At 39.7% G+C, this 27,723-nt stretch overlaps 1 protein-coding gene across 6 annotated transcripts in view; it reads left to right on the forward strand.

The window, feature by feature from the left end:
• Positions 1 to 27,723, forward strand: part of ADAMTSL1 (ADAMTS like 1) — a 389,033-nt gene that overhangs the window by 35,568 nt on the left and 325,742 nt on the right. For all 6 annotated transcript variants that reach the window (XM_049896920.1, XM_049896922.1, XM_049896918.1 and 3 more), the window contains exon 2: positions 4,488 to 4,615. In XM_049896920.1, coding sequence (XP_049752877.1) covers positions 4,488 to 4,615 — 128 coding nt within the window. The remainder of the gene's footprint in view (positions 1 to 4,487; positions 4,616 to 27,723) is intronic.

The raw sequence follows: 27,723 nt of genomic DNA on the forward strand, positions 1-27,723 counted from the left end.
GTTTAGTCAGCCAAACCTCACCTGACAGCCTCTTTAGTGCCGCTTCAGGCAAGGCACGTGTAAGATGTCAGCCAACCGTAGTGCAGAGTTTGAAACTATTTATTTTTCTGGAAAAACAAAATCACAAGTACGTATTATTTCATGACTATCTCAACCCAGCAAGCAGCCAGAGGGAAATCCCCCAAGGATTTGGCTTTCTGGCTTTCTTACCTCACGTGAGAGTGGAGTTCACGTGGGAACCAGCATGTGTGATTTTGAATGTGTTTGATCTTTGCAGTTGTAGTAATGAGATGTCATCATAGTTTGTAATCGTTCATCTCTCATTTTAATTACTGCACGAATGCTAGCATTTGTGATGCTGGTTTTTGTTTCAGTCACTTTTAATTGGAGTGAAATGAGGAAAATTGCATTGTACAAATGTTTGTCACACAAATAGTTATTGCATCAGGCAAATACTGCACTTCGCCCAACAGTCCAATCTTCCAGCCACACAGAGCAAAAAAGAAGGGAGTTGAGAGGTTCTCAATAAACTTTTAAAAATCTGAGGAATGGCTTTAATGGGCTTATGGAGAAGAGGTTTCGGAATATGGCCTATCAGTGGCAAAGGGTCTTTTCTCCCTTCCTATTTAATTAAACTCTGGAAAGAGAGTACCCCATATTGTAGTGATTAGAAGTTGACTTTATTAATCCTGAAAACCAGGCTTCGGAGCACAATAAATACTTCCTTTAGGAAAGACAGGCTTTGGGGTTACCAATGTGTTTCCATTAGCCATTCAGTGTCGTATTTTATAGGAACCTAAAAGTGCTGGCAGGTTGCATCACCAGGCAGATGCAATATGGCAGGTGGCTGGGAGGTTCTGCTTTTTTTTAAATAATGTTACTGTTGTTAATCATAATAATAGCATCAAATGCCTTGTTGTTGTTGTTGTTAGGTGCCACTGAGTCTGTTTTTGACTCATTGTGACCCCATGTGACAGAGTAGAACTACCCCATTGGGTTTCCTAGGCTGTAATCTTTACGGGAGCAGATCGCCAGGTCTTTCTTCCGGATAGCTCCTGGGTGGGTTTGAACAACCAACATTTTGGTTAGCAGCCTAGCAATTAACCATTGCACCACCAGGGCACCTTAGCCAGTGTATATATAACAAACAACCCACTGCTGTCAAGTCGATTCCGACTCATAGCAACCCTAAAGAACAGAGTAGCACTGCCCCTTAGAGTTTCCAAGGAGCGCCTGGTGGATTCAAACTGCTGACGTTTTGGTTAGCAGCCATAGCTCTTAACCACTATGCCACCAGAGTTTCTAGTGTTTTATGTAGTGTTTATTATTTAGGCCTTATGTGCTTCTTTGGAGTCCGGGAGTCGTGCAAATGGTTAAGCAGTCAACTACTAACTGTGAGGCTGGCAGCTTGGATCTGCCCAGAGACACTTCAAGAGAAAGCCTTGGCCATCTACTTCCAAAAGATCACAACTGTTGAAAACCCTATGGGGCACAGCTCTACCCTGATATACATGGGGTGCCATGACTCAGGGTCAACTGAACAGCAACTGGTGTTTGGTTTCGTTTATGTACTTTTTATATGTAACCTCTTTTAATCCTCACAATGACACAGTGATGTAGGAAATGTTATTATACTCATTGTTCGATGAGAAAACAGAGGCATAAAAAGGTTATATATGTGCCCAAGATTATACAGCTAGAAAGCTGTGAGCCAGTATTCCACCCCAGGCTGAGTAGGTCCATTGTCCCTGCTTTTAACCACTGTGCTACCCCCACCTCCCCTTTCAAATGTTTTTCTCACAATCTAAATAAAGCACGCACCAATTAGAAAACCCTGAGGTCAGGTTTCTGACTGAAGTTCCACAGGTTGTAAAAGTTCCAAGAAGCACTCCGTTTGACAATGGAGCCCCATAGCAGTAGATCTATAGAGAAATGATAAAGGATTATAAAGGATTGCACTACTGCAAAATAGTTTTCTGGGAGTGAAAAGATTTTTTTTTTTTTCGGGGGCCCCTCCTCCCTGGATGATACAACCCTAAGCATAACTAGGTGGGACATGAAAAAGTAAAAATAACAGTCATAATAATCATAGCTAGCATTTGTAGAGTTGACTGTGTGCTGGTCACTCTCCTTACATCATGTCAAGTTCTTACAACCTTCTTAAGAGACCATCTTCCCGTCACCTCGAGAGCCCAGGCCCTCTCGAGATTCCACACCACCCATGCTTCAGTTTTACCCCTTTTCATGGATAAAACTGAAGATAAAACTGTCACATTGCTTAAGATGCACACTCGCTTTACAATTTGGTTTTCCCAACTATAGTATAGAAATTTCAAGGTCTGTCATATGTGTATCTGTGATTGATATGAGAAGATGCCATCTGTAATGTTTGGATATCTCATTTGGTTTATTCAGTGAAAGACTTGGCCACAATTTACACTAACTATTTGTAGAACTGTATACCTACATATGTAGTATATCCTCAATTTATTATAACATAATAATTTTCATTAATACTCACTGAGTGCTTTACTCTGGCATTTGTCCTGGGCTAAGTTCTTTAGCTAATCCTCCTGTATACCTGTGTAGTGTGTGTGTGTGTGTGTGTGTGTGTGTGTGTAGTGGCATGATTATATTTTCCCCATTTTATAAAATGGCAAATTGAGGCATAAGGAGGCAGTAAGTTACTTGTTCAAGGACACATTGTTAATAAAAAACAGAATTCATATGCAAACTAGACACAGTCTCTAACTACACAGCCTGCTGTATTTACTGTAGCACAAACTTTGTATTTGTTTTAAATGAGAAACACAACATTGAGAATGTTACACAACAACATTTATCCTCACAGTGGATGCAGATTTCATTAGGAAACGTGCAAGTAGTAAATGAATCTGTCTAGAGACAATGGCTGTGTTAGTCAAGTTACTTCGTGCAGTTATTCCATTGAACAGATCTGAAAACTGAGAATGAAATAACTTCATTAAAAACAGTTGTCAGTTGTATAAAATGTTGTTAAATTTTGGAAAGTAGTGCTGATGTGCACATGTCAAGCTTCCCAGAGCAGGAACTTCTCGAGGAGTAGCCTCTCTTCACAAAGAGACGAAGAGTAGACTCATGCAGCCTGGCAGACTTGTGACTTCTGTTCATCTTCCTCTAATCCAGATACTTATTGCTGGCCCCCTTTTCCATTTGTTCCATTAGTGTAATCTCTTGCTTCCAGCCGTCATTAGCCAGGAGCCTTACACTCAAATATCCCTCTCCCAAACGCATGTTGTTGTTGTTAGTTTCCATCGAGTTGCCTTCAGCTCATGCTGACTCCTTGCATAACCCCATGGACAGCAAAATGAAACATTGCTCAGTCCTGCACTGTTTTGGGCTGGGTTCTCTAGAGAAGCAAAACCAGTAAAGTGTATAAATATTTATATAGAGAGAGATTAATATCAAGGAAATGGCTCACGTGGTTGTAGAGGCTGGAACATCCCAAGTCCATGGATCAGGATAGAGGCTTCTCCTGATCCACGTAGCCACAGGGTCTAGTAACCCCAAGGTCGGCAGTTTGGAGAGCAGGGCTCTTGCTCACAGGCTGTGAAGATGGACGAATCCCAAGATTGGCAGGCAAGACCGCAGGTAAGTTGCTAGCTCAAGTCCCAAGAATCAGAGGTCAGACAAACAGGAACCTGCTGCAGGATCCAGAACCAGCAAAAGCCCCCAAGCCTTGCCAGAACGTCTGCTTATATTCAGATGCAGGCCACATACCCAAGAAAACTCCCTTTCAGCTGATGGGCTACTTACAGCAGATCCCATCACGGGGGTGATCACATATCAAAGCTCAACAGGGAAGTGATCACATTATACGACTGCCAAAACTCTGAGAATCATGACTGAGCCAAACTGACACACAGCCTTAACAATCACATGCATCATCTTCACAATCATTGGTACGTTTGAGTCCATGTTGTGCCTGTGCATCTTGAATGCCTTCCAACCTAGAGGGCTCATCTTCCAGCACTGTATCAGACAATATTCTGTTTGACCCATAGGATTTTCTAATTTTTGGCAAATTTTTTTATAAAGGAGCTCTCGTGGCACAGTGGTTAAGTGCTTGGCTGCCAACCTAAAAGTCTATATTTTGAACCCGCTGGCTGCAGGCGCCAATGGGTGTTTGTGTGTGTGTTTTAATTTTTGAAAGCGTATCACCAGGCCCTTCTTTCTACTCTGTCTTAGTCTGGAAGTTCTGCTGAAACCTGTCCACCATGGATGACCCTGCTGGTGTTTGAAATACTGGTGGCATAGCTTCCAGTATCATAGCAACATGCAAGGCACCATGGTACCACGAAGCGACATGTACACATTCTCTAATTGAAAGGAATCTGAGAATCTAATGCATGTTTCATCCCCAGGAGAGCACCAGGTACAGTCATACCAGCTGCCCACATTGTAGGATGCATATTTCAGGGTGCTGACCACCCTTTCATTTCTCACAGAGCTCCAGGACAGCGCGCTCCGAGGAGGACCGGGATGGCCTGTGGGACGCCTGGGGTCCATGGAGCGAGTGCTCGCGCACCTGCGGTGGAGGGGCTTCCTACTCCCTGAGACGCTGCCTCAGTAGCAAGTAAGTTCAGCAGGCACTGGAGGTCTTTGGTGAGGCCTGGAGGTAGCAAGTTCGAGAGGTGTATTTTTGTGGTTAGGGTTATGAAGAACATTTTGTTGTTCCCACATCCAGGTGAAGGAAAGGAATTTTTTTTTTTTTTTAATGTCCATCCCCAGATAGACATTTATATACTCTTATGTGATATTCAGTTGCTGTTGAGTTGACTCCAACTCATGGCAACCTCATGTGTGTGAGAGTAGAACTGTACTCCATACGGCTTTTAATGGCTGGTTTTTCAGAAGTAGTTTGCCAGGCCTTTCTTGCTTCAGCTACATGTGAAAGGAAGATTTTTTTATTAGAAATGAAGTTAGTGTCTTTAACTAACTAATTGCCTTAACAATTATGGTGACCATAATAGCAACAGTGATGATGTATTCTGGGCACACTGAGTTTATGATGGATTTCCAGTGTTATCAAGTGCTTTGCAAATGAATGATATGTTGGTTTAGTTTTGTAGATGTTGTAATGGCTGAAGTTCCCTAAGGTCAGTGAGTGATAAATTTTGAATGTGAAGAGGTTTTTAAGAATAGAAACTGCAGCAGGAATTGGAACATGAATGGTGGGAGGGATGATGACGGTGGAGGGAAGGGTGACTAACAGTGTCAAAGCTGAAAGGAAAAGGCCTTAGAATGGAAAGTCTTTTTTAATATAATTTTAATAATTCAAAAGTACTTCTTTAGCTGTGTGGTCTATGACTAGGTTTGTCTGCAAACTATAAAATATAAAGTTCCATGGTAATATTTTTTAATGAAAGATTTTATTTGACGGTGAAAAGTGTTATACGGAGCAAGTAAGAGGTTTGATCAAAATCACTGTATATAATAAAACATGAAATAGAAGAAGAAAAAATATGCATCTGCTGATTCTTCTAGAATTTTCATAAACAGCAGAAAGTAGCAGGATATTAACTTATCTAATAGAGTGAGAGTTTATTGAAAGCAGAGTCTGGGTCTTATTTCTTTCTGTTTCACCAAGGCCTCCACAGGGTTTGGCATATATTAGGAGCTCAATAAATGTTTCTTCCCAGTAGAACCAGTGTAACCCTGGAAAGCATGGCCAGAAGTTATAATCTGCAAGATACTAGATAAATTCTAGTATTTGGTCATTCTGGTATCTGGGTCTTCACTGAAGGTGGGTCTGTTGTATTGCATCCACCAACAAGTGTGTCTGTCCTCTTTTGAACCCAGCTTCATATCAAACCAGATTCCAGACCTGATACGAAAGAAAGCCTAGACCTTTCCTCCTTATAAATTAACTGCTCTCTTAATGTGAGATATCAAAAACATCCTAAATCTGCAATATATGATGTTATGTGATAATAGTACTGTGAGGCATAACTGATAATAAACAGATACCAACAAAGCCAAAGTGTACAAATTTGGTGTGTTCCTGTCATCAAGTCCTCTCAAACTAGCATGCTTGAATAATCTGTAGAGATGAATGAAAATATGTCACATAAAGCTAGTAAGATACATACGGGATCTTCCGTATTGTCTCAGTGATGTCAGTATTACAATGTGGTAGGGTAGTTTACTGAGCAAGAGACTAAGAAGCAAATAAATCAAATCACAAATAAAAGTTTATCATTCAGTAAATAATCAAATATTGATGCTATGTGAAATTCAAAAATGCCATTTTATCACCCAGTAACCTAAGACTCCAGTTACTAGAATTTTATTGAGAGTATTCTAGAAGATAGCTTTTGTCTTCTAGTATTATTGAGTTGGAAAAGTAAAATTTAAATTAAAAAAATTATAAACCTTGAGAAAATATGTCCCTATTTGACTTTCTAATATTGAAAAATATATGCAGTAACTCATTTTAGGTTGGATAGGAAGCTAAAAAAATAGAGAAGATGTCAGGGGAACCCACCCATCCCTTAGGGATTTGAAGAAAAAATTCTCCAAACAGGTGGCATTTCTAGATCTGGCAAGAACATAAAGAAATATTATTGTGTGTCTTTATTTTCTGGTGCTTAATATGAACTAATACATTATAAAAATACATTATACACATGGGTATATTCTATGCTCTTCTAGAAATACAGTCATTCTTTAGCAAATTGAAACTTGCCACCATCATTGAGTGCTGGGGCAATCTGGGTAAATAATGAAAAGTACTTTTTTTTTTTTAACCATAAAAGGACTCTTCACAGGGTAAACATAAAGTTCTGTGAAATAGGTTGCTTTCAATAATGAAGATAATTATATGTGCCCTACATATGTTTTGAGCCCGTTCCTCAGTAAGAGTTATGTTAGGAGGTGAGTTTATGTTGAGCTATACTGATTCCGATCCTCCTGAGACACCAAAAAACAAAGCCCAGTGCCGTCAAGTGGGTTCCAACTCATAGTGACACTATAGGACAGAGTAGAACTGAACTGCCCCATAGGGTTTCCAAGGAGTCACTGGTGGATTCGAACTGCCGACATTTTGGTTAGCCGCTGATCTCTTAACCACTGTACCACCAGGGTTCCTCTTGAAACAACAAATTGGCTCAGCCGTGCATTCTGTAATCACAGTGGGTTTTCAGGGAACAACATCATATGATACGACCTGACTAGCTCACTAGCTCAGTGCCTTAATGAGTTAAACCTCCCAGCTACAGATTTACAAAAAAGAAGAAAGAAACAAAAGTAAGGCTGTGTTATTGTCTCCGGAGGCATATTGATTCTAGAAAATCTGCCTTCCAAAAGCAACTTAAAGATCCGCAGGGAATAACTGAATGCAGACATCGGGAGGGTATCACATCGGCATGTGATGCCACTGAATATACAGAGATGCTGCAGTAGTGACTTTTAAAATGACTTGGCTCTTATGTCAAGTAACACTTGTATTTTAGAAAAGCATTTGATAATCTAGCTACAAAACATGCTATCATTAAATAGCTTGGATAGCTTCTTTGTGATCTAAGACTTTTATGTGTGTGGTATTTTTCAAACTGAGGATCATGACCCATTAGTGTTTGGTAAAACCGATTCAGTGAGCCACAGTCATTATTTTAAAAAATGAAATGGAATAGGCTATGAGGTAATAGTAGTAAGAATAGTTATCGACTTGTGAAACTTTTATTTCAGCTTTATATATTTCATGTGTGTCCCGGGTTGTGATAGAAAATATGTATCATTTCAAAAATGTTTGAAAGTTGAAGTTATAGAGAACTTACTGTCTTAGGTGTCTGTAGAAAAACAGAACTAGATAGATAGATACATACATACATACATGTATGTGTATATATAATATGTGTATATGTATTTATATGCATGTATTTTGTGAATGTATAGAGTGGGAGAGATTTTAAGGAATTGGTTCATATGATTATGGGGGGTCCTGGCAGGTCCAAAATCTGTGATAGGCTAGAGATTCCTGTTATCTTGTATCCCCAAATCCACAGGCAACAGGGAAGATTCTTACAGTCTTATGTCCCCAAATCCCTAGGTCAGGCAACAAGAACTGTGTAGGAAGTCTGGCAACATGTCTATTTATAGTCTGGAGGCAGAATACCCTGTAGGGCAAGCTCCATGTTTTGCCCTTAAGGCTTTCAGCTCATTGACTGAGGCTCACCTGCTTCACTTTTTTTTTTTTTTAATCTGCTTCACTTAAGGCCAACTGATCTAATCCCATGCAGTTACTTCATCTGTGGCACCCAGACTGGTGTTTGACTAGAGTTTGAACTTGGCTAGGCTATGGTGCCCAGTTGTAGCCTAGTCAAGTTGACACAAAATTAACCATCACACTCACTATGGCAAAGGGCTCTCCGGGGACTTGATCACGCTTGCTCACCCAGGAGGGACCCCAAGTGTCACCCTTCCACAATCAAAACTAAGCTTTCTTTACCTTGGGATTATTGTATTATTATTGTTGAATTAAAGATTCCCGGAATACTTGTGTCTCCTTGCCTTTCTCTTTTGCCACTTCATATCACTTGTAAGTTTTATAACACAGAATTTTTACCCCCATGTTTTCTTTTTTTTTTTATGGAATGAAAATTGTGGAGCATGCCTCCTTTGGTAAATAAAGAGCATCAAGCACTCATTTTTGATGACTTCTAACCTTCTGTCTGTGTGATTTGAACCCATTTGCTTAGCATCTTAGAACGAAAGCATAGTGACCTTTATCATCTTTTAAGTCGCCAAGCACCTAGGAATATCTATTTGTTTTTTTAATAATATTATGTTTTCAGTGAAAGTTTACACGGCAAATAAAGGTCCCATTTCTACACAAATTGTTCAGAGACATTGGTTACGTTTTTTACAATGTCTTAACATTTTCATTATTTCTGGATGTTTTGTTTCCAGTACTTTAGTTTCTCTGTCCCCTTACCCTTTCATCTTTGCTTTAGAGTAGTTGTAAACCATTTGGTCTCATATAGGTGATTTTTTAAAAGATGTTCAGTACTCACTGGTAATACTCTTTATTTTATGAGTCAGTCTGTTATTTAGCTAAAAGGTGCCCTCTGGGAGTACTCCTGGTTCAAGGCTTGTGGAGTATCTCAGGACGGTAGTCTCAGGGAGTTCTCTAGTCTTAATTCGTCCAGCAGGTCTGGACTTTTTAAAAATTTGAGTTCTGTTCCACATTTTTCTCCCCTTCTGTCAGGATCCATCTATTGTGGCCCTGATCAGAACGGTCGTTAGCAGTAACTGGGCACCATCTAGTTCTTCTGATCTAAGGGTATGTGAGGCCATGGTTCGTGTACACTTTTAGTCCTGTAGACTAGTTTCTTCTCTGAGCCTTTGGTTTTCTTCTTTCTCTTTTGCTCTGGACAATATAAAACCGATCTTTATAGAGCCTGCTTGTTTTCTTGGTATTTTTCTTGCAATCAAGATCTCCTTTCAGTATTAACAGCAATCCCTGGGTTACAGTCTCATGTTTCAAAAAGCTAAGCTTTCAGCAGTCAGAGTTAATAGGGATACCTGGCATTAAACTTACTCTTCAATTACATTCTTGTATATAAAATTTTTATTTTCATTAAGATAGATAACTTTAAGCAGTAAGAAATATTAAATTATAAGTGTACTTATGAAAACCAAGTACGGTTAAAGCAAGACAAATGAAATACAATCAAACATTTTTCTCATTAATACTTAACTATAACTAAATCATTACTTAAATATGGTCCTAGAGCTATTCCCAGGCTGGATTTAGCTTACTTGTGTCTCTTAACTTGGAAACAGATACTTTATGAGATTTATGTACAATTTCAAGACTTAAAATCTATTTGATATTAAATGATTTCAAGTTTTTGCCCTCAACATCCAACACCATTACCTTTTAGTACCAGCTAGAATCTTTCCTGTTACTCTCCTTAGATCCTTAGCTCTAGTGGAAGCTCAGATTTGTGCGTCAGTTACCTAGTGTCACAATAATGCTGCATGGCAAACAGCCACTAAACTTTGCTGGAATACAAAATAAGTGATTGTTGTTTGGCTAGATGGCTCTGATATCTTGACTAGGCTTGATCACATTACTGGGTTAGATAGCTGTTGGCTGATCTAGGCTAGCTTCATCTGGGCCAACTTGAACAGCTCAGCTCTCTTCCATGTGTCCTTCATCCTCCAGCAGGCCATCTTAGGCAAGTTTTCATGATAATGACAGAGGTGCAAGAGAGAGCAAGCCCCAGCGTGGGAAGCCCACTTGCCCACTTCAAGTCTCTGATTGTGTCTTATCTGCTTGTATCCTGTTGACCAGAGCAAATCCAATTGGTCAAAGAAAGTCACATGGCCACACTCAGGGTCAGAGTAAGAGAGCAAAAATGTTACACAGAAAAGGTGAAGGGTAAAGAATTGGAACCGTTTTTGCTATCTACCATGGATGGTCTTCTGTGACCTTCTTATTCATTCTTAATGAACCAAAGTTCTTTGTCACGTCTCCACTCCAGACTTAGGCATCTGAACTGAGTTCAATCACCTCATACTTTTAGAAGACATCAGAGGTTTTGAATGTATATGTCCTTAGAGTCTCAATAGGTATCTGGAATGTATACAGTAGTCTAATGGTAAGCATTCAAAGTCAGTCCAAATAAATCCACTCACCTAGTAAATTAACCTGCAGACCAGATTTCCAGGCCCGGTGTATGAGTGTTTATGTCGCTTCCAGCTCTGACATTTTTTAATCCTATCAATTAATAATTATTGTATTCCCATTATGAGAGAGCTGTAAAGGGAGCTATATTACCCAGAGTTTGGGGCCTTAATTATGTTGGACTAAGAGTTTATGGGTAGGCTTAGTTAACCTCTAGAGTAGAGGATATTCTCTGTGAAAGTTATGGGAAAAAAAATTAGCAAATGCAAAGCAAAAGTAAAATATAGACAATCCTAATTATAAATATTTTATATATATTAACATTGCATATTAATATAGCATGTTATATATACATTCTAAAAGTCTGCATTGTCACTGAGCAAGGATTGATGCCAGGGAAAAAGTCCTATCTGGGTAGTTACTAAGAAGAAGCCTTTCCTCGGTTTTTCCCTGATCTTTTCTCTGAGACAGGGAAAAAGTAAGCAGTGCTTGATTTTGCCAATTTCTGATTTTAGAGCACTGATAATTGCCCTTGCCTGCAGCCCTAGTTTGAACAATAAAGGAAGACATGTGTAAAAATTTTCTATAACCCTTACTAATTGCTGTAAGATTGTGTTAAGTCTCGCTGAGTAACTGTAATCCGAATGTTGCTGTCTAGCAACAGCTAGTGGTGCACATGAGTTTTCTGTTTCTATTGACTAAAAACAAGACTGTACCTATTTGTACTTTGGTCTCTTACTTCAAGTGAATTAAGTAAGCAGTGTACTAGCTGGCTCCAGAACCTTCTTCTCTCTTAAATCTTTCATCCTTCCCACTAAAAAAAAACTGAGATAATGTTTCTAGTGAATGCATTTATGTTCTTGTCCTACTGATGTGGCTGTTTAGTGGGAACTATCCTTCTTCAACCTAAATTACTTAATCCTCTTTTTATTTGATGCTAAGGATCTATCTCTGAGAGCCCTAGATTTGTCCTCAGCCAGTTGTTTTGGTTTTGCCCATAAGGAGTTCCAGATGCATAATGCACTTAATAATAGTGTGTATGTAACATCATGTGTACCACTGCGTTAGGTTTATGCCAAGACTGGGGCCAAAGGTGGAAACTGTAGCTCATTTGAGATGACGATGAGTCAGAGGCCTAAATGCTCTTAAGTGTGATGGCTAAAGAAGATTTAAAGGTCCTTTATGACTTTCTTGGATTCCTGGTGACACAGGAGTTAAGTGTTAGGCTGCTAACAAAAGGTCAACAGTTCGAATCTACCAGCCTTTGCTTGGAAGCCCCATGGGGCAGTTCTACTCTGTCCTGTAGGGTTGCTGTAAGTCAGAATGGACTTGACGGCAACAGGTTTGGTTTTTTAGTATTTATGACTTCGTAACTTTCTGAAATTCCAAATGAATCTTCAAATTCAAAATAGGTTTATAGAATGGAATAATAGATTCATAGTATGAATATTTTGTTAAATCCTAACTGATTAAATGAAGGGCTTGTTTGCTTCGTATATCTCCAAACAGAAAAAAAAAAAAAGCCTGCTTATGAAAGATAACAGCATTTTTAAAAGTTGAATAAAATTACTAGGTGAACACGAGGTAAAATCATGACACTGTGAGGGTATCTACAAAAAGTAAGGTCATGGTATTATTCCGAAGGGGTATAGCTACCAGAATACTACCAATATAAGCACAGAAAAATTAAAATAAATAGCCTTGGGGAATCTTATCCTATAGGATTGGGGAAGATGATTCTAAATTTTGTATTTCATAAATGAAAGTAAGGTAAGTTCTCTGATTTTTTTTATTGCAAACATGGTTTTTATTCCATAAAATATTGACGATTACACTAATGTATGCTTTAGTTAGCAACCAATTTCTACACCAAATAATCATAAATACAAAAAAAGGAAAAAGACCTTAATGCTAGGTTTGTATTCTAAAAAACTGTTTAAACAAACAAAAAAACAATTTTATAGGCATCTTCTCTCTGTCATAACATCCCATTAAGGCTCACAGGACTAGTTTTAAGAGTTTTTAGAACTTCAGCTCAAGTGAGCCCCAAAGAAAGATTTATCTGTTATTCTTCATCTAGTGTTGTATGTTATCAGCTTTGTTTTCCTTGGAAATGTTTGAGTTTTTGTTTAAAAGAAAGATATACAACTTCGAAGTGGGTCTGACCACTTATGTCATTTATATGAGGTAGCCTTTACATTGTGTTACAGGAGGTTGCACATTTTGGGGACATATGTTTAAGAGTTCCTTTTACTTTTTGGGTTAAAACCTAGTCTAAATGTATTACCAGAATTTCTAATATTCCAGGTCATATATTTTTTTTATATCTTAGAAGAGTGTTTTGTTCCAAGATCTGATCTCCTTTGGGGAGAAGAATGCAGTAAGGCCAATGACAATGTTTGGGACCAATTTATGGTCTGATTTATTCCACAGACCAGTTTGTTGGAATAAAGATGGTTGGAAATATGTTTGGTGTCCATAACCTTTACTGACCATATTGGGACTCTGTAACTCTAGGCTGTCTTTTACTGTTTAGTTAAAAATTCCTTATTTGTTAGTTCACTCTCTCTTCTGAAGGTTTTATTTATTTTCATTCATTCAATAAAGATTTATTGAACACCTACTATATAGGATATTTGTTAGGTATACCTAAGGATATATGCCTGTGTGTACTGAGCTGTGATAGAAAAAATGTATCATTTCAAAAAAGTTTGAAAGCTGCTGTTATGGAGAACTTGCTTTCTTAGGGTTCTCTAAAGAAACAGAAGTAGACGGATAGGCAGGCAGGCAAACACACAAACATATATACATATACATACATATATGTGTATATCTACTACGTGTTTATATTTATATATGCGTATATTTTATGCATACATAGAGAGTGAGAGAGATTTTAAGAAATTGACTCATGCAATTATGGGGGCCGGACAAGTCCAAAATCCATAGGTCAACTGACAGGCTGAAGATTCCCACTGCCTTGTGTCCTAAAATCCATAGGCAACAGGAAAGATTCCTGCAATCTTGTGTCCCAAAATTCATGGGTCAGGTGACAAGAACTGTGGAGGAGTCCTGGCAAGATATCTATTTATAGTCTGGAGGCAGAACACCCCATAGGGAAAGCTCCCTTTTTGCTCTTAACGCCTTCAACTGATAGGCTAAGGCACACCTACTTATACGAAGGGGACTTGAAGCACTTACTGATGAAGACCAAAAGCCACAGCCTTCAGTATGGATTACACCTCAACATAAAGAAAACAAAAATCCTCGCAACTAACCAATAAGCAACATCATGATAAATGGAGGAAAGATTGACGTTGTCAAGGATTTCATTTTACTTAGATCCACAATCAATGCCCATGGAAGCAGCAGTCAGGAAATCAAACATATTGCATTAGGCAAATCTGCTTCAAGAGACCTCTTTAAAATGTTAAAAAGCAAAGGTGTTGCTTTGAGGACTAAAGTACACCTGACTCAAGCCATGATATTTTCAGTCGCCTTACATGCATGCAAAAGCTGGACAATGAATAAGGAAGGCTGAAGAAGAGTGGATCCCTTTGAATTACGGTGTTGGCAAAGCATATTGAATATGCCATGGACGACCAGAAGAACGAACAAGTCTATTTAGAAGAAATACAGCCAGAGTGCTCCTTGGAAGTGAAGATGGAGAGACTTCATCTCACATAATTTGGACGTGTTATCAGGAGGGACCAGTCTCTAGAGGACATCATGCTTGGTAAAGTAGAGGATCAGTGAAAAAGAGGAAGACCCTTAACAAAAAGGATTGACACAGTGGCTGTAACACTGTGCTCAAACATAACAACGATTGGGAGGATGGCGCAGGACCAGGCAGTGTTTCATTCTGAGTCAGAACCGCCTGGACGGCACTTAACAACAACAACAACAGTCTTTTTCTCTTTGGGCCAACTGATTTAATCACATGCAATTACTTCATCTGTGGCATCCAGACTAGTGTTTGAACTTGGCTAGGCTGTGGTGCCAAGTTGTAGCTTAGTCAAGTTAACACATAAAATTAACCATCACACTCACTATGGCAAAGGGCTCTCTATGGATACTGATCAGGCTTGCTTACCCAGAAGGAACCCCAAGTGTCATCCTTCCCCAATCAAAATTCAGTTTTCTTTACCTTGGGATTATTGTATTACTATTGTTGAATTAAAGATTCCCAGAATACTTGTATCTCCCTGGCTTTCTCTTTCACTACTTCGTATCACTTTGTAAGTTTTAAAACATAGAATTTTTACCCCTGTGTTTTCTCTTTTTTAATATGGAATGAAAATTGTGGAACAGATCTCCTTTGGTAAATAAAGAGCATCAGACACTCTCTTTGTCATAACATCCCATTGAGGTTCACAGGACTTGTTTTAAGTGGTTTTAGAACTTTCAGCTCAAGTGAGCCCCAATGCAGGATTTATCTGTTATTCTTCGTCTAGTGTTGTATGTTATCAGCTTTGTTTTCCTTGGAAATGTTTGAGTTTTTGTTTAAAAGAAAGATATACAAGTTCAAAGTGGGTCTGACTACTCGTGTAATTTATATGAGGTGGCCTTTTCATTGTGTTACAGGAGGTTGCACATTTTGGGGACATATGTTCAAGAGGTCCTTTTACTTTTTGGGTTAAAACCTAGTCTACATGTATTAGTGGGACTTCTAATATTCCAGGCCATACATCTTAGAAGGGTGTTTTGTTCCAAGACCTGATCTCCTCTGGCAAGGAGAACACACTAAGACCAATGACTGAATATTTAGGTCCAATTTATGATCTGATTTATCCCATAAACCAGTTTGTTGGGATAAAGATGTTGGAAATATGTTTGGTGTCCATAACCTTTATTGACTATATTGGGAATCTGTAACTCTGGGTTGTCTTTTACTGTTTATTTAAAAATTCCTTATTTGGTTAGTTCGCTTGCCCCTCTGAAGTTTTTATTTCTTTTTGTTCATTTGGTTGTTCAGTAAATATTTGTTAAACACCTACTTTATGTTAGGATATTTTTTAGGATATGAAGCCCAAGGGACAAGCATCTCCACTCAGGAGTTTACCAGATTATTAATTTAGCCCTGTTTTTTTCTGATTGTCGTTTGCAAGATATTTTAAGAATCAAGAGAATTTCTTCATGTTCTATAAATAGATAATGCCTCTATAGAAGTGGATCTTAATACTAGCTGCCCTTTAGAATTAACTAGAAAGATTTTTAAAAATTACTAATATCTGGATTGCACTGAAGACCAATTAAGTTAGAACCTCTATGGTTGGAGCTCTGCCATCAGTAATTTTTTTTTAAAAATCTCTTCAAGTGACTGTAATGTACAGCTAGTGTCAGATTGCTGCTCTCTGGTAGGGTATCATAGTGAAACGATGAAGTTTGTCTCTAGCTCCCCAGGAATTTAAAGGTTGGGGTAATGAAGAAGAAAAAGATATTTTTTTTATTATTAAAAAAAAAAAAAAAAATGCTGCTCTTGAGTTGATCCTGACTCATAGTGACCCTATTATATTAAAATTCCTCGTTCTGTTTTCTATAAAATGATCCAGTCTACAGTGTGGGAGAGAAGTCGTGGACACCAGCATGTTGGGACATATTAGTGGTGATTGTCCCCGGTACTGTGAGCTACAGGAATAACTTTTCTGGGCAGTATATAGTTGTCTGGAGTCCCTTTGTGGTGCAAATGGTTAACATGCTTGGCTGATAACCAAAAGGTTGGAGGTTCGAATCCACCCAGAGGTTCCTCAGAAGAAAAGCCTAGCAGTCTACTCCTGAAAAATCAGCCATTGAAAACCCTATAGAGCATGGTTCTACTTTGGCACACACGGGGCCGCCATGAGTCAGAATCGACTTAAGAGAAACTGGCTTGGTTTTTATACAATTGTCCAGTATTGGTCAAGATCAGCCTTGCTCAAAGTGGTAAATGGGCAAAAAGATTTCTGACATTTTTTCCAGTTCATTAGTACTTTAAGCCTATAAATATGACCTTTTAAGCCTCCGGGTTTTCAGTGAATGACCAGATTAATGCCCTAGTGAATCTAGGGTGGTTTATGCAAATTCTCTGAGACCCACCCCCAAATCATTCAAATTTTTCTATAGAGTTTAAGTTTCTACCTTCAACTCAGCATATATCATTCTCATTTCCCTTCCCCCAAACAAGGCTCCTAATTACTACTTGAATTTTATTGTTTGCTCTCTTTAGGCCCAGTTGAAGCAATAGAATAAAGGAGTTCAGTTAACCCAAGCTGTTTTGCTTAGTTTCAGCCAGAGAGAGAAAGAGAGAGATGGGTTGATTGACTACCTGATTGAAAGGAACACTGGATATTAAGGGCAAAGAAAGAGATACCAGAATTGCTTACTTGAGGGGATGGATGCTTCACCTGGAAACAAAAAGAATAACTGTGGAACTCGACGTAAATCATATTCGTATGTGATCATCAGCCTAAGCACATAACTACACGTTTTTGTTGTTAGCTGCCATTGAATCGGCCCCAACTCGTGGTCACTGCATGCACAAGGGAACAAAACTCACTAGACGATAGTGATTCATAGGGTTTTCACAGGCTAATTTTCAAAAGTAGATTGCCAGGCCTTTCTGCCTAATCTGCCTTAGTTTGAAAGCTCCACGAAAACCTGTTCAGCATCATAGCAACACACAAGCCCCCAATGACAGACAAGTGGTAGCAACACAGGAGGCGAATTGGCTGGGAGTCCAACCTGGGTCTCCTGCGTGGAAGGCAAGAATTCTACCACTGAGCCATCAACACCTGGGCCAACCTCAAATTACTGAAGAGCCAATCCCTACTTTGGGCTTTGTGATAGGACTCGCTGGTCAAGATACAGATCCTTGCCTAGTGGGGAATAGTCACATGTTATGGGAACCCAACACTCAAATCAGTGCATTTCATTGCCCCTAAGCAATCTTTGTCCAATTTTGTGCATTGTCACTTTTATTTTTATCAAATGACTGAATTTGAAAGTTGGCCCCACCACTTTCTAGCTGTGTGACATTGGACTAGGTGTTTGGTTTCTGTGTGATTTAGTTTACCCATCTATGAAGTCAGTTGGGAAGTACCTGAAACAGTGTGAGTACTCAGTAAATATTTGTTGAATGGATGTCCAGGGTTGCCTTCAACTCTAAAATGGCATGTGTGATCCTGTGAGCGAGACCCTCTTTCTTTCAGTTATGCAGCCCATTTTGCTGCTGTCAGGAAGAGGATCAGAAACTACTCTTCGTATGAGTGGTTTTAAAGAAAAATGTGATCCTCCAGGCCCCCATTTTGCAATGGACATCTGAGTAATATGGAAGGATTGGAGAACTTTTGTCTCTAGCCAAAATAATTCATAAATTCCCAGCTCAGGGATTGTACTGGGTGAGGTTTTTAGAGTCCTAGAGTTTCATAATATACATTCTTCTTATGGGGAAGATGGAAAAGTTGGACTTGATGTTGCTAAAACACATTTGTTTTTATTCTCATTCTTTGCCTCTTTTGGCTACTGAGCAAAATATAAAATCATTTGCAAACCTATGGCTTGTGTATATGTATTATAAAGGGCACGTCCTTCCTGGTAGTGGCCCTCAAGCCAGAAGCATCAATTCTTGTGTTCCTCCACCACTAGCCATCTTTCAGAGAGAGCATATAAAGTGACAAATACAATGTAGGAAAGTAAATGTATGAAAATAAACAGGTTCTTTAAAAAGAGCCAAAGGTTTCTTTCTTTTGGTAGCAATTTACTTTCATTTTACACTTTATATCTTCAGCTTAATAGAGAGCCATCTTAATGGGTTTTCAGGATTCAGAGGTTAGCGAGGAGATGAGGCCAAGTGTTCTTCAGGGTCTGAAATTATGTTTCAACATTTCCTCCTGCTACCCTCCTCCTCTCTTCCTTTGGCTATTAGTTTGTTCATTTATTCCTTCCTTTCCCTTCCTTGCATCTTTGATGAAATACTTCTAGGGTATTTACACTACACCAGGCCCTTTGCTAGCCACAGGGGCTCAGAGAGCAAATAAATGGACCACAGGGGAGAAAAGCAAAGAAAGACAAAATTTGGCTTTCTAAAAGTATAAAGAGGCCTAGGAAAGGGGAGTGTGAATTGTGTCCTCTCAAAATGTGTATCAACTTGGCTGGGCCATGATTCCCAGTATTGGGTGGTTGTACACCATTTTGTCATCTGATGTGATTTTCCCTTGTGTTGTAAACCCTCCCTCTATGATATTAACGAGGTGGGATTAGTGGCAGTTACCTTAATGAGGCAAGACCCAATCTACAAGACTGGGTTGTGTCTTAAGTCAATCTCTTTTGAGATATAAAAGAGAGAAGTGAGCAGAGAGACAGGGGGACATCCTACCCCCAAGAAATAGCCAGGAGAATAGCATGCCCTTTCACCTTGAGGTCTCTGCTCTGAGAAGCTCTTCGACCAGGGAAGACTGATGACAAGGATCTTCCCCCAGAGTGGACAGAGAAAGAAAGCCTTCCCCTGAAGCTGACACCCTGAATTTGGACTTCTAGCCTCCTAGACTGTGAGAGAATAAATTTCTCTTTGTTAAAGCCATCCATTTTTGGTATTTTATAGCAGCACTAGACGACTAAGACGGGGCGACACTATAATCCTGTGTTCTAGTCTTTAATAGAGCTGGGCACTTTCCTGCCCCTGTGCCTCTTCTCCTGGTGAGCCCTCCACCTACAGTGCCCTTTCACTGCCCAGGCCCACCTGTCAGAGTCCGCCCCAAGTCCTCCTTAGTCTCGTTTTGCTATATTTGTTTGCCATTTTGTGTACCACTTGCAGCCACCTTTATATATTCTGGCATGTGCTACTGTCAAGTATTTATATGACACTGTCCCCCATTAAGGAGCCCTGGTGGCACAGTAGTTGAGTGCTTGGCTGCTAACTGAAAGATCAGCAGTTCAAACCCACCAGCCACTCCTGAGGAGAAAGATGTAGCAATCTGGTACCATAAACTATAGCCTAGGAAACCCTATGGGGCAGTTCCACTCTGTCCTATAAGGTCACTGTGAGTTAGAATCAACTTGACAGCAACAGGTTTGGTTTTTTTGGTTTTGGTCCCTGTTAGAGATTGAATGTGTCCCCCAAAAATGTGTGTCAACTTGGCCAGTCCATGATACCCAGTATTGTGTGGTTATCCACCATTTTGTCATCTGATGTGATTTTTCTATGTGTTGTCAATTCTACTTCTATGATTTTAATGAGGTGAGATTTGTAGCAGTTATGTTAATGAGCCAGGACCCAATCTATAGGATTAGGCTGTATCTTAAACCAATTTCTTTTGAGATGTAAAAGAGAGAAGCAAGCAGAGAAACATGGGGACCTCATACCACGAAGAAAGTAGAGCCAGAAGCATGTGTCATTTGGATCCAGGGTCCTTGTGCTGAGAAGCTCCTCAACCAGTGGAAGATTGATGACAAGGACCTTCCTCCAGAGCTGACACAGAGAGAAAACCTTCCCCTGAAGCTAATGCCCTGAATTTGGACTTCTTGCCTACTAGACTTTGAGAGAATAAGCTTCTGTTAAAGCCATCCACTTGTCGTATTTCTCTTGTAGCAGCACTAGGTGACTAAGACAGTCCCCTATTAGACTATAAATACCATAGCATAAGTTTTATCACATTTTTCTTTGTCTTTCTGCCTTGCACGTAGTAGGTACCCAGTCAATGTTAGATGAATGTAAAGAATTGAATGTTAATAAAAAGCAATTTCCTGTGGTACTTTGGGAAGCAGGAGTAGGGAGGAGTAGGAGGGGTTCCTTGAAGTTCTCTTCTTCTCATCACACTCTGGGGACTCTTAAAACCCATAGAGGACAATCTACCTAAGTAAAGTTACTTCCCTCTCATCACCCTCTCTTTTCTTCCAGATTCCTTCTGTGTTTAGTATCCAGACAATACTCTTTAGTTATTGACTGTGTGTTATACTATCATGTATTATTCTGATTGATGTGGATTTTTTTTCCCAGCTAAATCATTTTAAGGCTTAAGATGTGCCTGACCCTAGCTGTGGTATTTGCATTCACCTCATATGCATGCAAAAGCTGAACAATGAATAAGGAAGACCAAAAAAGAATTGGTTCCTTCGAATTACAGTGTTGGTGAAGAATATTCACTATACCATGGACTGCCAGAAGAAGGAATAAATGTCTTAGAAGAAATACAACCTGAATGCTCCCTAAAAGCAAGGATGGCGAGACTTGTCTCACATACTTTGGACATTCTATCAGTAGGGATGCTCAAGAGCAAGTTTCACAGTCTCCTCTGACATCCATCTTCGTCTTTTCTTTCTTTCCTGTCTTTTCAGTGACCTCTTGCTTTCTTCATGTATGATGTCCTTGATGTCATTCTACAACTCATGTGGTCTTCGATCACTAGTGTTCAATGTGTCAAATCTATTTTTGAGATGGTCTCTAAATTTGGGTGGGTTTTTATACTGAAGGTCATATTTTGGCTCTCGTGGACTTGCTCTGATTTTCTTCAGTTTCAGCTTGAACTTGCATATGAGCAATTGATGGTCTTCCCCACAGTGGGCCCCTGGCCTTGTTCTGACTGATGATATTGAGCTTTTCCATTGTCTCTTTCCACAAATATAGTCAATTTGATTTCTGTGTGTTCCTTCTGGTGAGGTCCCCGTGTATAGTCACCGTTTATGTTGGTGAAAGAAAGTGTTTGCAGTGAAGAAGCTGTTGGTCTTGCAAAATTCTATCATTCGATCTCCAGCATTGTTTCTATTGCCAAGGCCATATCTTCCAACTACTGATCCTTCTTCTTTGTTTCCAACTTTTGCATTCCAATTGCCAGTAATTATCAATACATCTTGATTGCATGTTCCATCAATTTCAGACTGCAGCAGCTGATAAAGATCTTCTATTTCTTCATCTTTGGCCCTAGTGGTTGGTGCGTAGATTTGAATACTAGTCGTATTAACTGGTGTTCCTTGTAGGCGTATGGATATTATCCTAGCACTGACAGCATTGTACTTCAGTATAGATCTCAAAATGTTCTTTTTGAAGATGAATGCAACACCATTCCTCTTCAAGTTGTCATTCCCAGCATAGTAGACCATCGTAGATTGTATGATTCAAAATGGCCAATACCAGTCCATTTCAGCTCACTAATGGCGAGGATATTGATGTTTATGTGTTCCATTTCATTTCTGACGATTTCCAATTTTCCTAGATTCATACTTCATGCACTCCAGGTTCCGATTATTAACGGATGTTTGCAGCTGTTGCTTCTCATTTTGAGTCATGCCACATCAGCAAATGAAGGTCCTGAAAGCTTTACTCCATCCACGTCATTAAGGTCGACTCTACTTTGAGAAGACAGCTCTTCCCCAGTCATCTTTTGAGTGCCTTCCAACCTGGGGGGCTCATCTTCCAGCACTATATCAGACAATGTTCTGCTGCAATTCATAAGGTTTTCACTGGCTAATGTTTTTCAGAAGTATACTGCCGGGTCCTTCTTCCTAGTCTGTCTTAGTCTGGAAGCTCAGCTGAAACCTATCCTCCATGGGTGACCCTGCTGGAATCTGAATACTGGTGGCATAGCTTCCAGCATCACAGCAACACGCAAGCCCCCACAGTACGACAGACTGACAGAAAAGACCAAGATGGATATCAGAGGAGACTCTGAAACTTGTTCTTGAGCGTCAAGCAGCTAAAGCAAAAGGAAGAATTGATGAAGTAAAAGAACTGAAAAGAAGATTTTAAAGGGCCTCTTGAGAAGACAAAGTAAAATATTATAATGACATGTGCAAAGAGCTGGAGGTGGAAAACCAAAAGGAAAGAACACGCTCGGCATTTCTAATGCTGAAAGAACTTAAGAAAAACTTCAAGCCTTGAGTTGCAATAGTGAAGGATTCTATGGGGAAAATATTAAATGACACAGGAAGCATCAAAAGAAGATGGAAGGAATACATAGAGGCATTATACCAAAAAGAATTAGTTGATATTCAGCCATTTCAAGAGGTGGCATATGATCAGGAACCAATGGTACTGAAGGAAGAAGTCCAAGCTGCTCTGAAGGCATTGGCGAAAAACAGAAATTGATGGAATATCAATTGAGATGTTTCAACAAACAGATGCAGTGCTGCAGGTGGTCACTCGTCTATACCAAGAAATGTGGAAGACAGCTTCCTGGCCAACTGACTGGAAGAGATCCATATTTATGCCTATTCCCAAGAAAGGTGATCCAACCAAATGTAGAAATTATAGAACAATATCATTAATATCACACGCAAGCAAAATTTTGCTGAAGATCATTCAAAAACGGCTGCAGCAGTATATCAACAGGGAACTGCCAGAAATTCAGGCCGGTTTCAGAAGAGGATGTGGAACCAGGGATATCATTGCTGATGTCAGATGGATCCTGGCTGAACACAGAGAATACCAGAAGGATGTTTACCTGTGTTTTATTGACTATGCAAAGGCATTCGACTGTGTGGGTCATAACAAACTATGGATAACATTGCGAAGAACGGGAACTCCAAAACACTTAATTGTGCTCATGAGGAACCTTTACATAGATAAAGAGGTAGTTATTTTGACAGAACAAGGGGATACTGATTGGTTTAAAGTCAGGAGAAAGGTGTGTGTCAGGGTTGTATTCTTTCACCATAACTATTTAATCTGTATGCTGAACAAATAATCCGAGAAGCTGGGCTATATGAAGAAGAACAGGGCATCAGGATTGGAGGAAGACTCATTAACAACCTGAGATATGCAGATGACACAACCTTGCTTGCTGAAGTGAAGAGGACTTGAAGCACTTACTAATGAAGATCAAAGACCACAGCCTGCAGTATGGACTGCACCTCAACATAAAACAAAAATCCTTGCAACTGGACCAATGAGCAACATCATGATAGACAGAGAAAAGATTGAAGTTGTCGAGGATTTCATATTACTTGGATCCACAATCAACAGCCATGGAAGTATCAGTCAAGAAATCAAAAGACGCATTGCATTGGATAAATATGTTGCAAAGGACCTCTTCAAAGTTTTGAAGAGCAAAGATGTCACCTTGAAGACTAAGGTGTGCCTGACCCAAGCCATGGTATTTTCAATAGCATCATATGCATGTGAAAGCTGGACAATGAATAAGGAAGACCGAAGGAGAGTTGATGCCTTTGAATTGTGGCGTTGACGAAGAATATTGAATATACTATGCACTGCCAAAAGAACGAACAAATCTGTCTTGGAAGAAGTGCGACCAGAATGCTCCTTAGAGGCAAGGATGGCGAGACTGCGTCTTACATACTTTGGACATGTTGTCAGGAGGGATCAGTCCCTGGAGAAGGACATTATGCTTGGCAGAGTACAGGGTCAGTGGAAAAGAGGAAGACCCTCAATGAGGTGGATTGACACAGTGGCTGCAACAATGAGCTCAAGCATAACAACGATTGTAAGGATGGCTCAGGACTGGGCAGTGTTTCGTTCTGTTGTGCACAGGGTCACTATGAGTCGTAACCGACTCAATGGCACCTAACAACAACAACAACATCAGTAGGGACCCGTCCCTGGAGAAAGACATCATGCTTGATAAAGGAGAAGGTCAGTGAAAAAGAGGAAGACCCTCAATGAGATGGATGACACGGTGGCTACAACAATGGGCTCAAACATAGCAACGATTGTGAGGATGGCGCAAGACCAGGCAGTTTTTCTTTCTGTTGAACATAGGGTTGCTATGAGTCGGGACCAACTCAAAGACACCTAACAATAACAACAACAAATTATAAATTTGCTAAGGGTCAGGGAAGTCATCATTTTTGTATGTATCACAATGCCTTGCTTAGTGCTGGGTCAGATTAGATGCTCAATAAATGTGCTAAGTGACTGTAAGTCAGAAAACATTATACAAAGGGGTGTTAATCAGAAAGCACTATGCAAGTGCTCATTCTCACATTGAGTACGTATTGTGCACTGTCTCGTTAGGTTGAGCAGTGTGCTCAGAGTAGTTTCTGGCTGCATGAGGAGCTGGGTGTGATCATTATGGAATAAAATGGCATTTTTTTTTTCTTTTTTGATTACATAAACTTAGTCCTCCTATTCATAATCCCAGACCATATTTATGAAAACTTTGACACTTTGTTGTAGCATGTCTTTCTTTGAAAACAGGCAGAGATATGTAAAATCGTACTTGTTTGGAAAAAATATTGGCAATGAATTTTGTAGTTGTAATTTAGAACATACCAAACACTCATAACAGCAAATAAACCATTTTGAAAATCACAGGAAAATCTCCAGAATACAGACTAAAATATTCTCACGTGAGTCTAAATTTCAATTTAACGGCTCTACAGCCTCTTCACTGCTGCTCAATAATCTGTAAATATACAGAGAAGCTTTCCTAAGTCCCTATTGGGGAGAGAAGTTCAAACAACCAGAGGGAATATCCTCTTAGAACGTTTTCCCCAAATCTCCATAATTCCCATTTATACCCACACGGGTCTCCACAATAAGTAGTAGGAACTCTATGTACCTAATTCAGTGTCTGTAAGATGGCGCAGCATTCAGATGGTTTTTATAATGTTGTTTCTCTTTGGTGCCACGGAGTCTCCATGTGTTACATGGTGACCCCATGTGTTACAGAGTGCTCCCATGTGCTCCATAGGGTTTTCATGGCTATAATCTTAACAGGAGCAGATTGCCAGGCTGATATTCCATGGTACCACTGAATGAGTTTGACCTGCCAAGCCTTTGGTTAGCAGTCAGGCACAAAGTGTTTGCACCACCTAGGAACCTTTTTTGGAAACCCTGGTGGCATAGTGGTTAAGTGCTACGGCTGGGAACCAAAGGGTCGGCAGTTCGAATCCACCAGGTGCTCCTTGGAAACTCTATGGGGCAGTTCTACTCTGTCCTGTAGGGTCGCTATGAGTCAGAATCGACTGGAGGGCACTGGGTGGTGGTGTGTGGTGGTAGGGACCTTTTTAAGGAGCGCGGGTGGCCCAAAGGTTAAGCACTGGCTGCTAACCAGAAAGACTGATGCTTCAAACCCAATGACTCTTTGGGAGAAAGACCTGGCGATCTGCTCCTATAAAGATTACAGCCATGGGAACTCTGTGGGGCAGTTCTACTCTGTCACTTGGGGTCGCTATGAGTCAAAATTGGTTTGGTGGCACCTAACAACAACGATAAGGGACCTTTTTATAACGGAGATCAGTATAGAGCAATAGTGTTGAATTATGAAACTGGGGTCACAAAAATACATTACCTATGCAAAAAAAAAAAAGCTTTTAAATCTTGTTCACAGTTACTGCACGATTTTATACCCTGAGCCTTTGCTAGTCCCTAGTCAGTTTAAAATTGTTTGGGAAATGCATCACTGAAGCCAAATCTTCTTTTGGCTCATTAGGCCACATTGGCGCCCCCCCCGGCAGATTGAGAAGAACAACTGTGACACCAGGGCTGCGTCTGTTCCCAGCCATCTCACCTACTGATGGATGATGCCTGGCAGCATGCCTTCTTGTTGTTTGTTGTATTATTACAACAGAAAGCGTTTTCAAAAGCTACATTTATCAACTTGTCATAATAGTTGGGCTTGCATATCTATCTACCCAGAAAAAAATAAATCTCTCCCTGAGCACTAATCTCTTTGAGTCACGTGAGGCATCACATGCAGAAGAGGAAGTGGAAAGCTAATAGGGATTTTGTGGCAGGACTCAGGGACCTTTCAACTAAATGCTTAAGGGAAGAGATATTTTGGGGGGTATGCTTTTAAAAGTCTCAGAGCACCAGGACCTCTGTCTCCTCCTTGTTTTAAAGTTACCATTCCTCTGGTGGTTGTATGTGTTGGGGAAAGCATTATTTCTAGGATTTTGGTGGCTTTATCTTTTTTCTCTTATATCTAATAAAGGAGTTTGAACCTCAAGTGAGAAATAAAAAAAAAAAAAAACATAAAGATTAGCTACATAGAAAATCAAGGACATCTTTTAATACTTAAGACCTGTTTTTTCATGGGTGAGCATTACCAGATTAAACATTAATTGTCACAGAGAATCTTGTAATCAGATTTCTTGTTATTTGAGATAAGTGGTTGTCTGGGAGTACAAGTTGGTGGTGTGGTGATGGTGGGCATTCAGAATCATTTTACAAAGTAAATGGAAACTCATTAAATATTTGTTAAAAAGAATTAGTATCTATTAATATTAATAGAACACTCACTATAGATTCATACTAGAAATATTCCCAAGTATATACTATATAGGAGTCCTTGATTGGTACAAATGGTTAAGTGTTCAACTACTAACCAAAAGGTTGGTGGTTCTAATCTACCTAGAAGCACCTAGATAAAAAGGTTGGTGCTCTACTTCCAAAAGGTCATAGCCATTGAAAGCTTCATGCTCAGTTCTACTCTGAAACACATGGGATCAACATGAGTTGGAATTGATCTGATGGCAACTAGTCTGTTTGTTTGTATATAGTATATAATGAAGATGCAGTATCAGTTGGGTCATCTACAGATACTTTTTGAAGAAGGGGCAGGGCTGGACTGACTACTCTTATTGTAACTTAGCACCAACTCCTTCCAAATAAAGTTTCCATGTGAACCAGGTCCATTTTGATCCTCTAGAAAGACACTGAAAATGAGACAAATAATTAAAAAAAAAAATTTTTTTTTTAAACCAAACCAGTTGCTGTTGAGTTGATTTCCAACTCATAGCTACTCTGTAGGACAAGGTAGAACTGCCCCATAGTGTTTCCAAGGCTGTAATCTTTGCAGAATCAGACTGCCACATCTTTCTCCTGCAGAGCTGCTGGTGGATTTAAAATGCAGTCTTTCAGTTAGCAGCCGAGTGCTTAACCACTGTGCCACAAACAAAAAAACCCATTGCCACCGAGTTGATTCTGACTCATAGCAACCCCATAGGACATTGCCCCCTAGGATTTCCAAGGAGTGGGTGGTGGATTCAAACTGCTGAACTTTTGGTTAGCAGCCAAATGCTTAACCACTGCAGCACCAGGGCTCCTTAATTAAATAATGACTATTTTAAACTTGGAGTAAAGTATAGAACATCAAAGAATGACTCTTTTAACCATGAAA

This window comes from Elephas maximus, chromosome 9, assembly GCF_024166365.1.
Source record: "Elephas maximus indicus isolate mEleMax1 chromosome 9, mEleMax1 primary haplotype, whole genome shotgun sequence".
NCBI lineage: Eukaryota > Metazoa > Chordata > Mammalia > Proboscidea > Elephantidae > Elephas > Elephas maximus.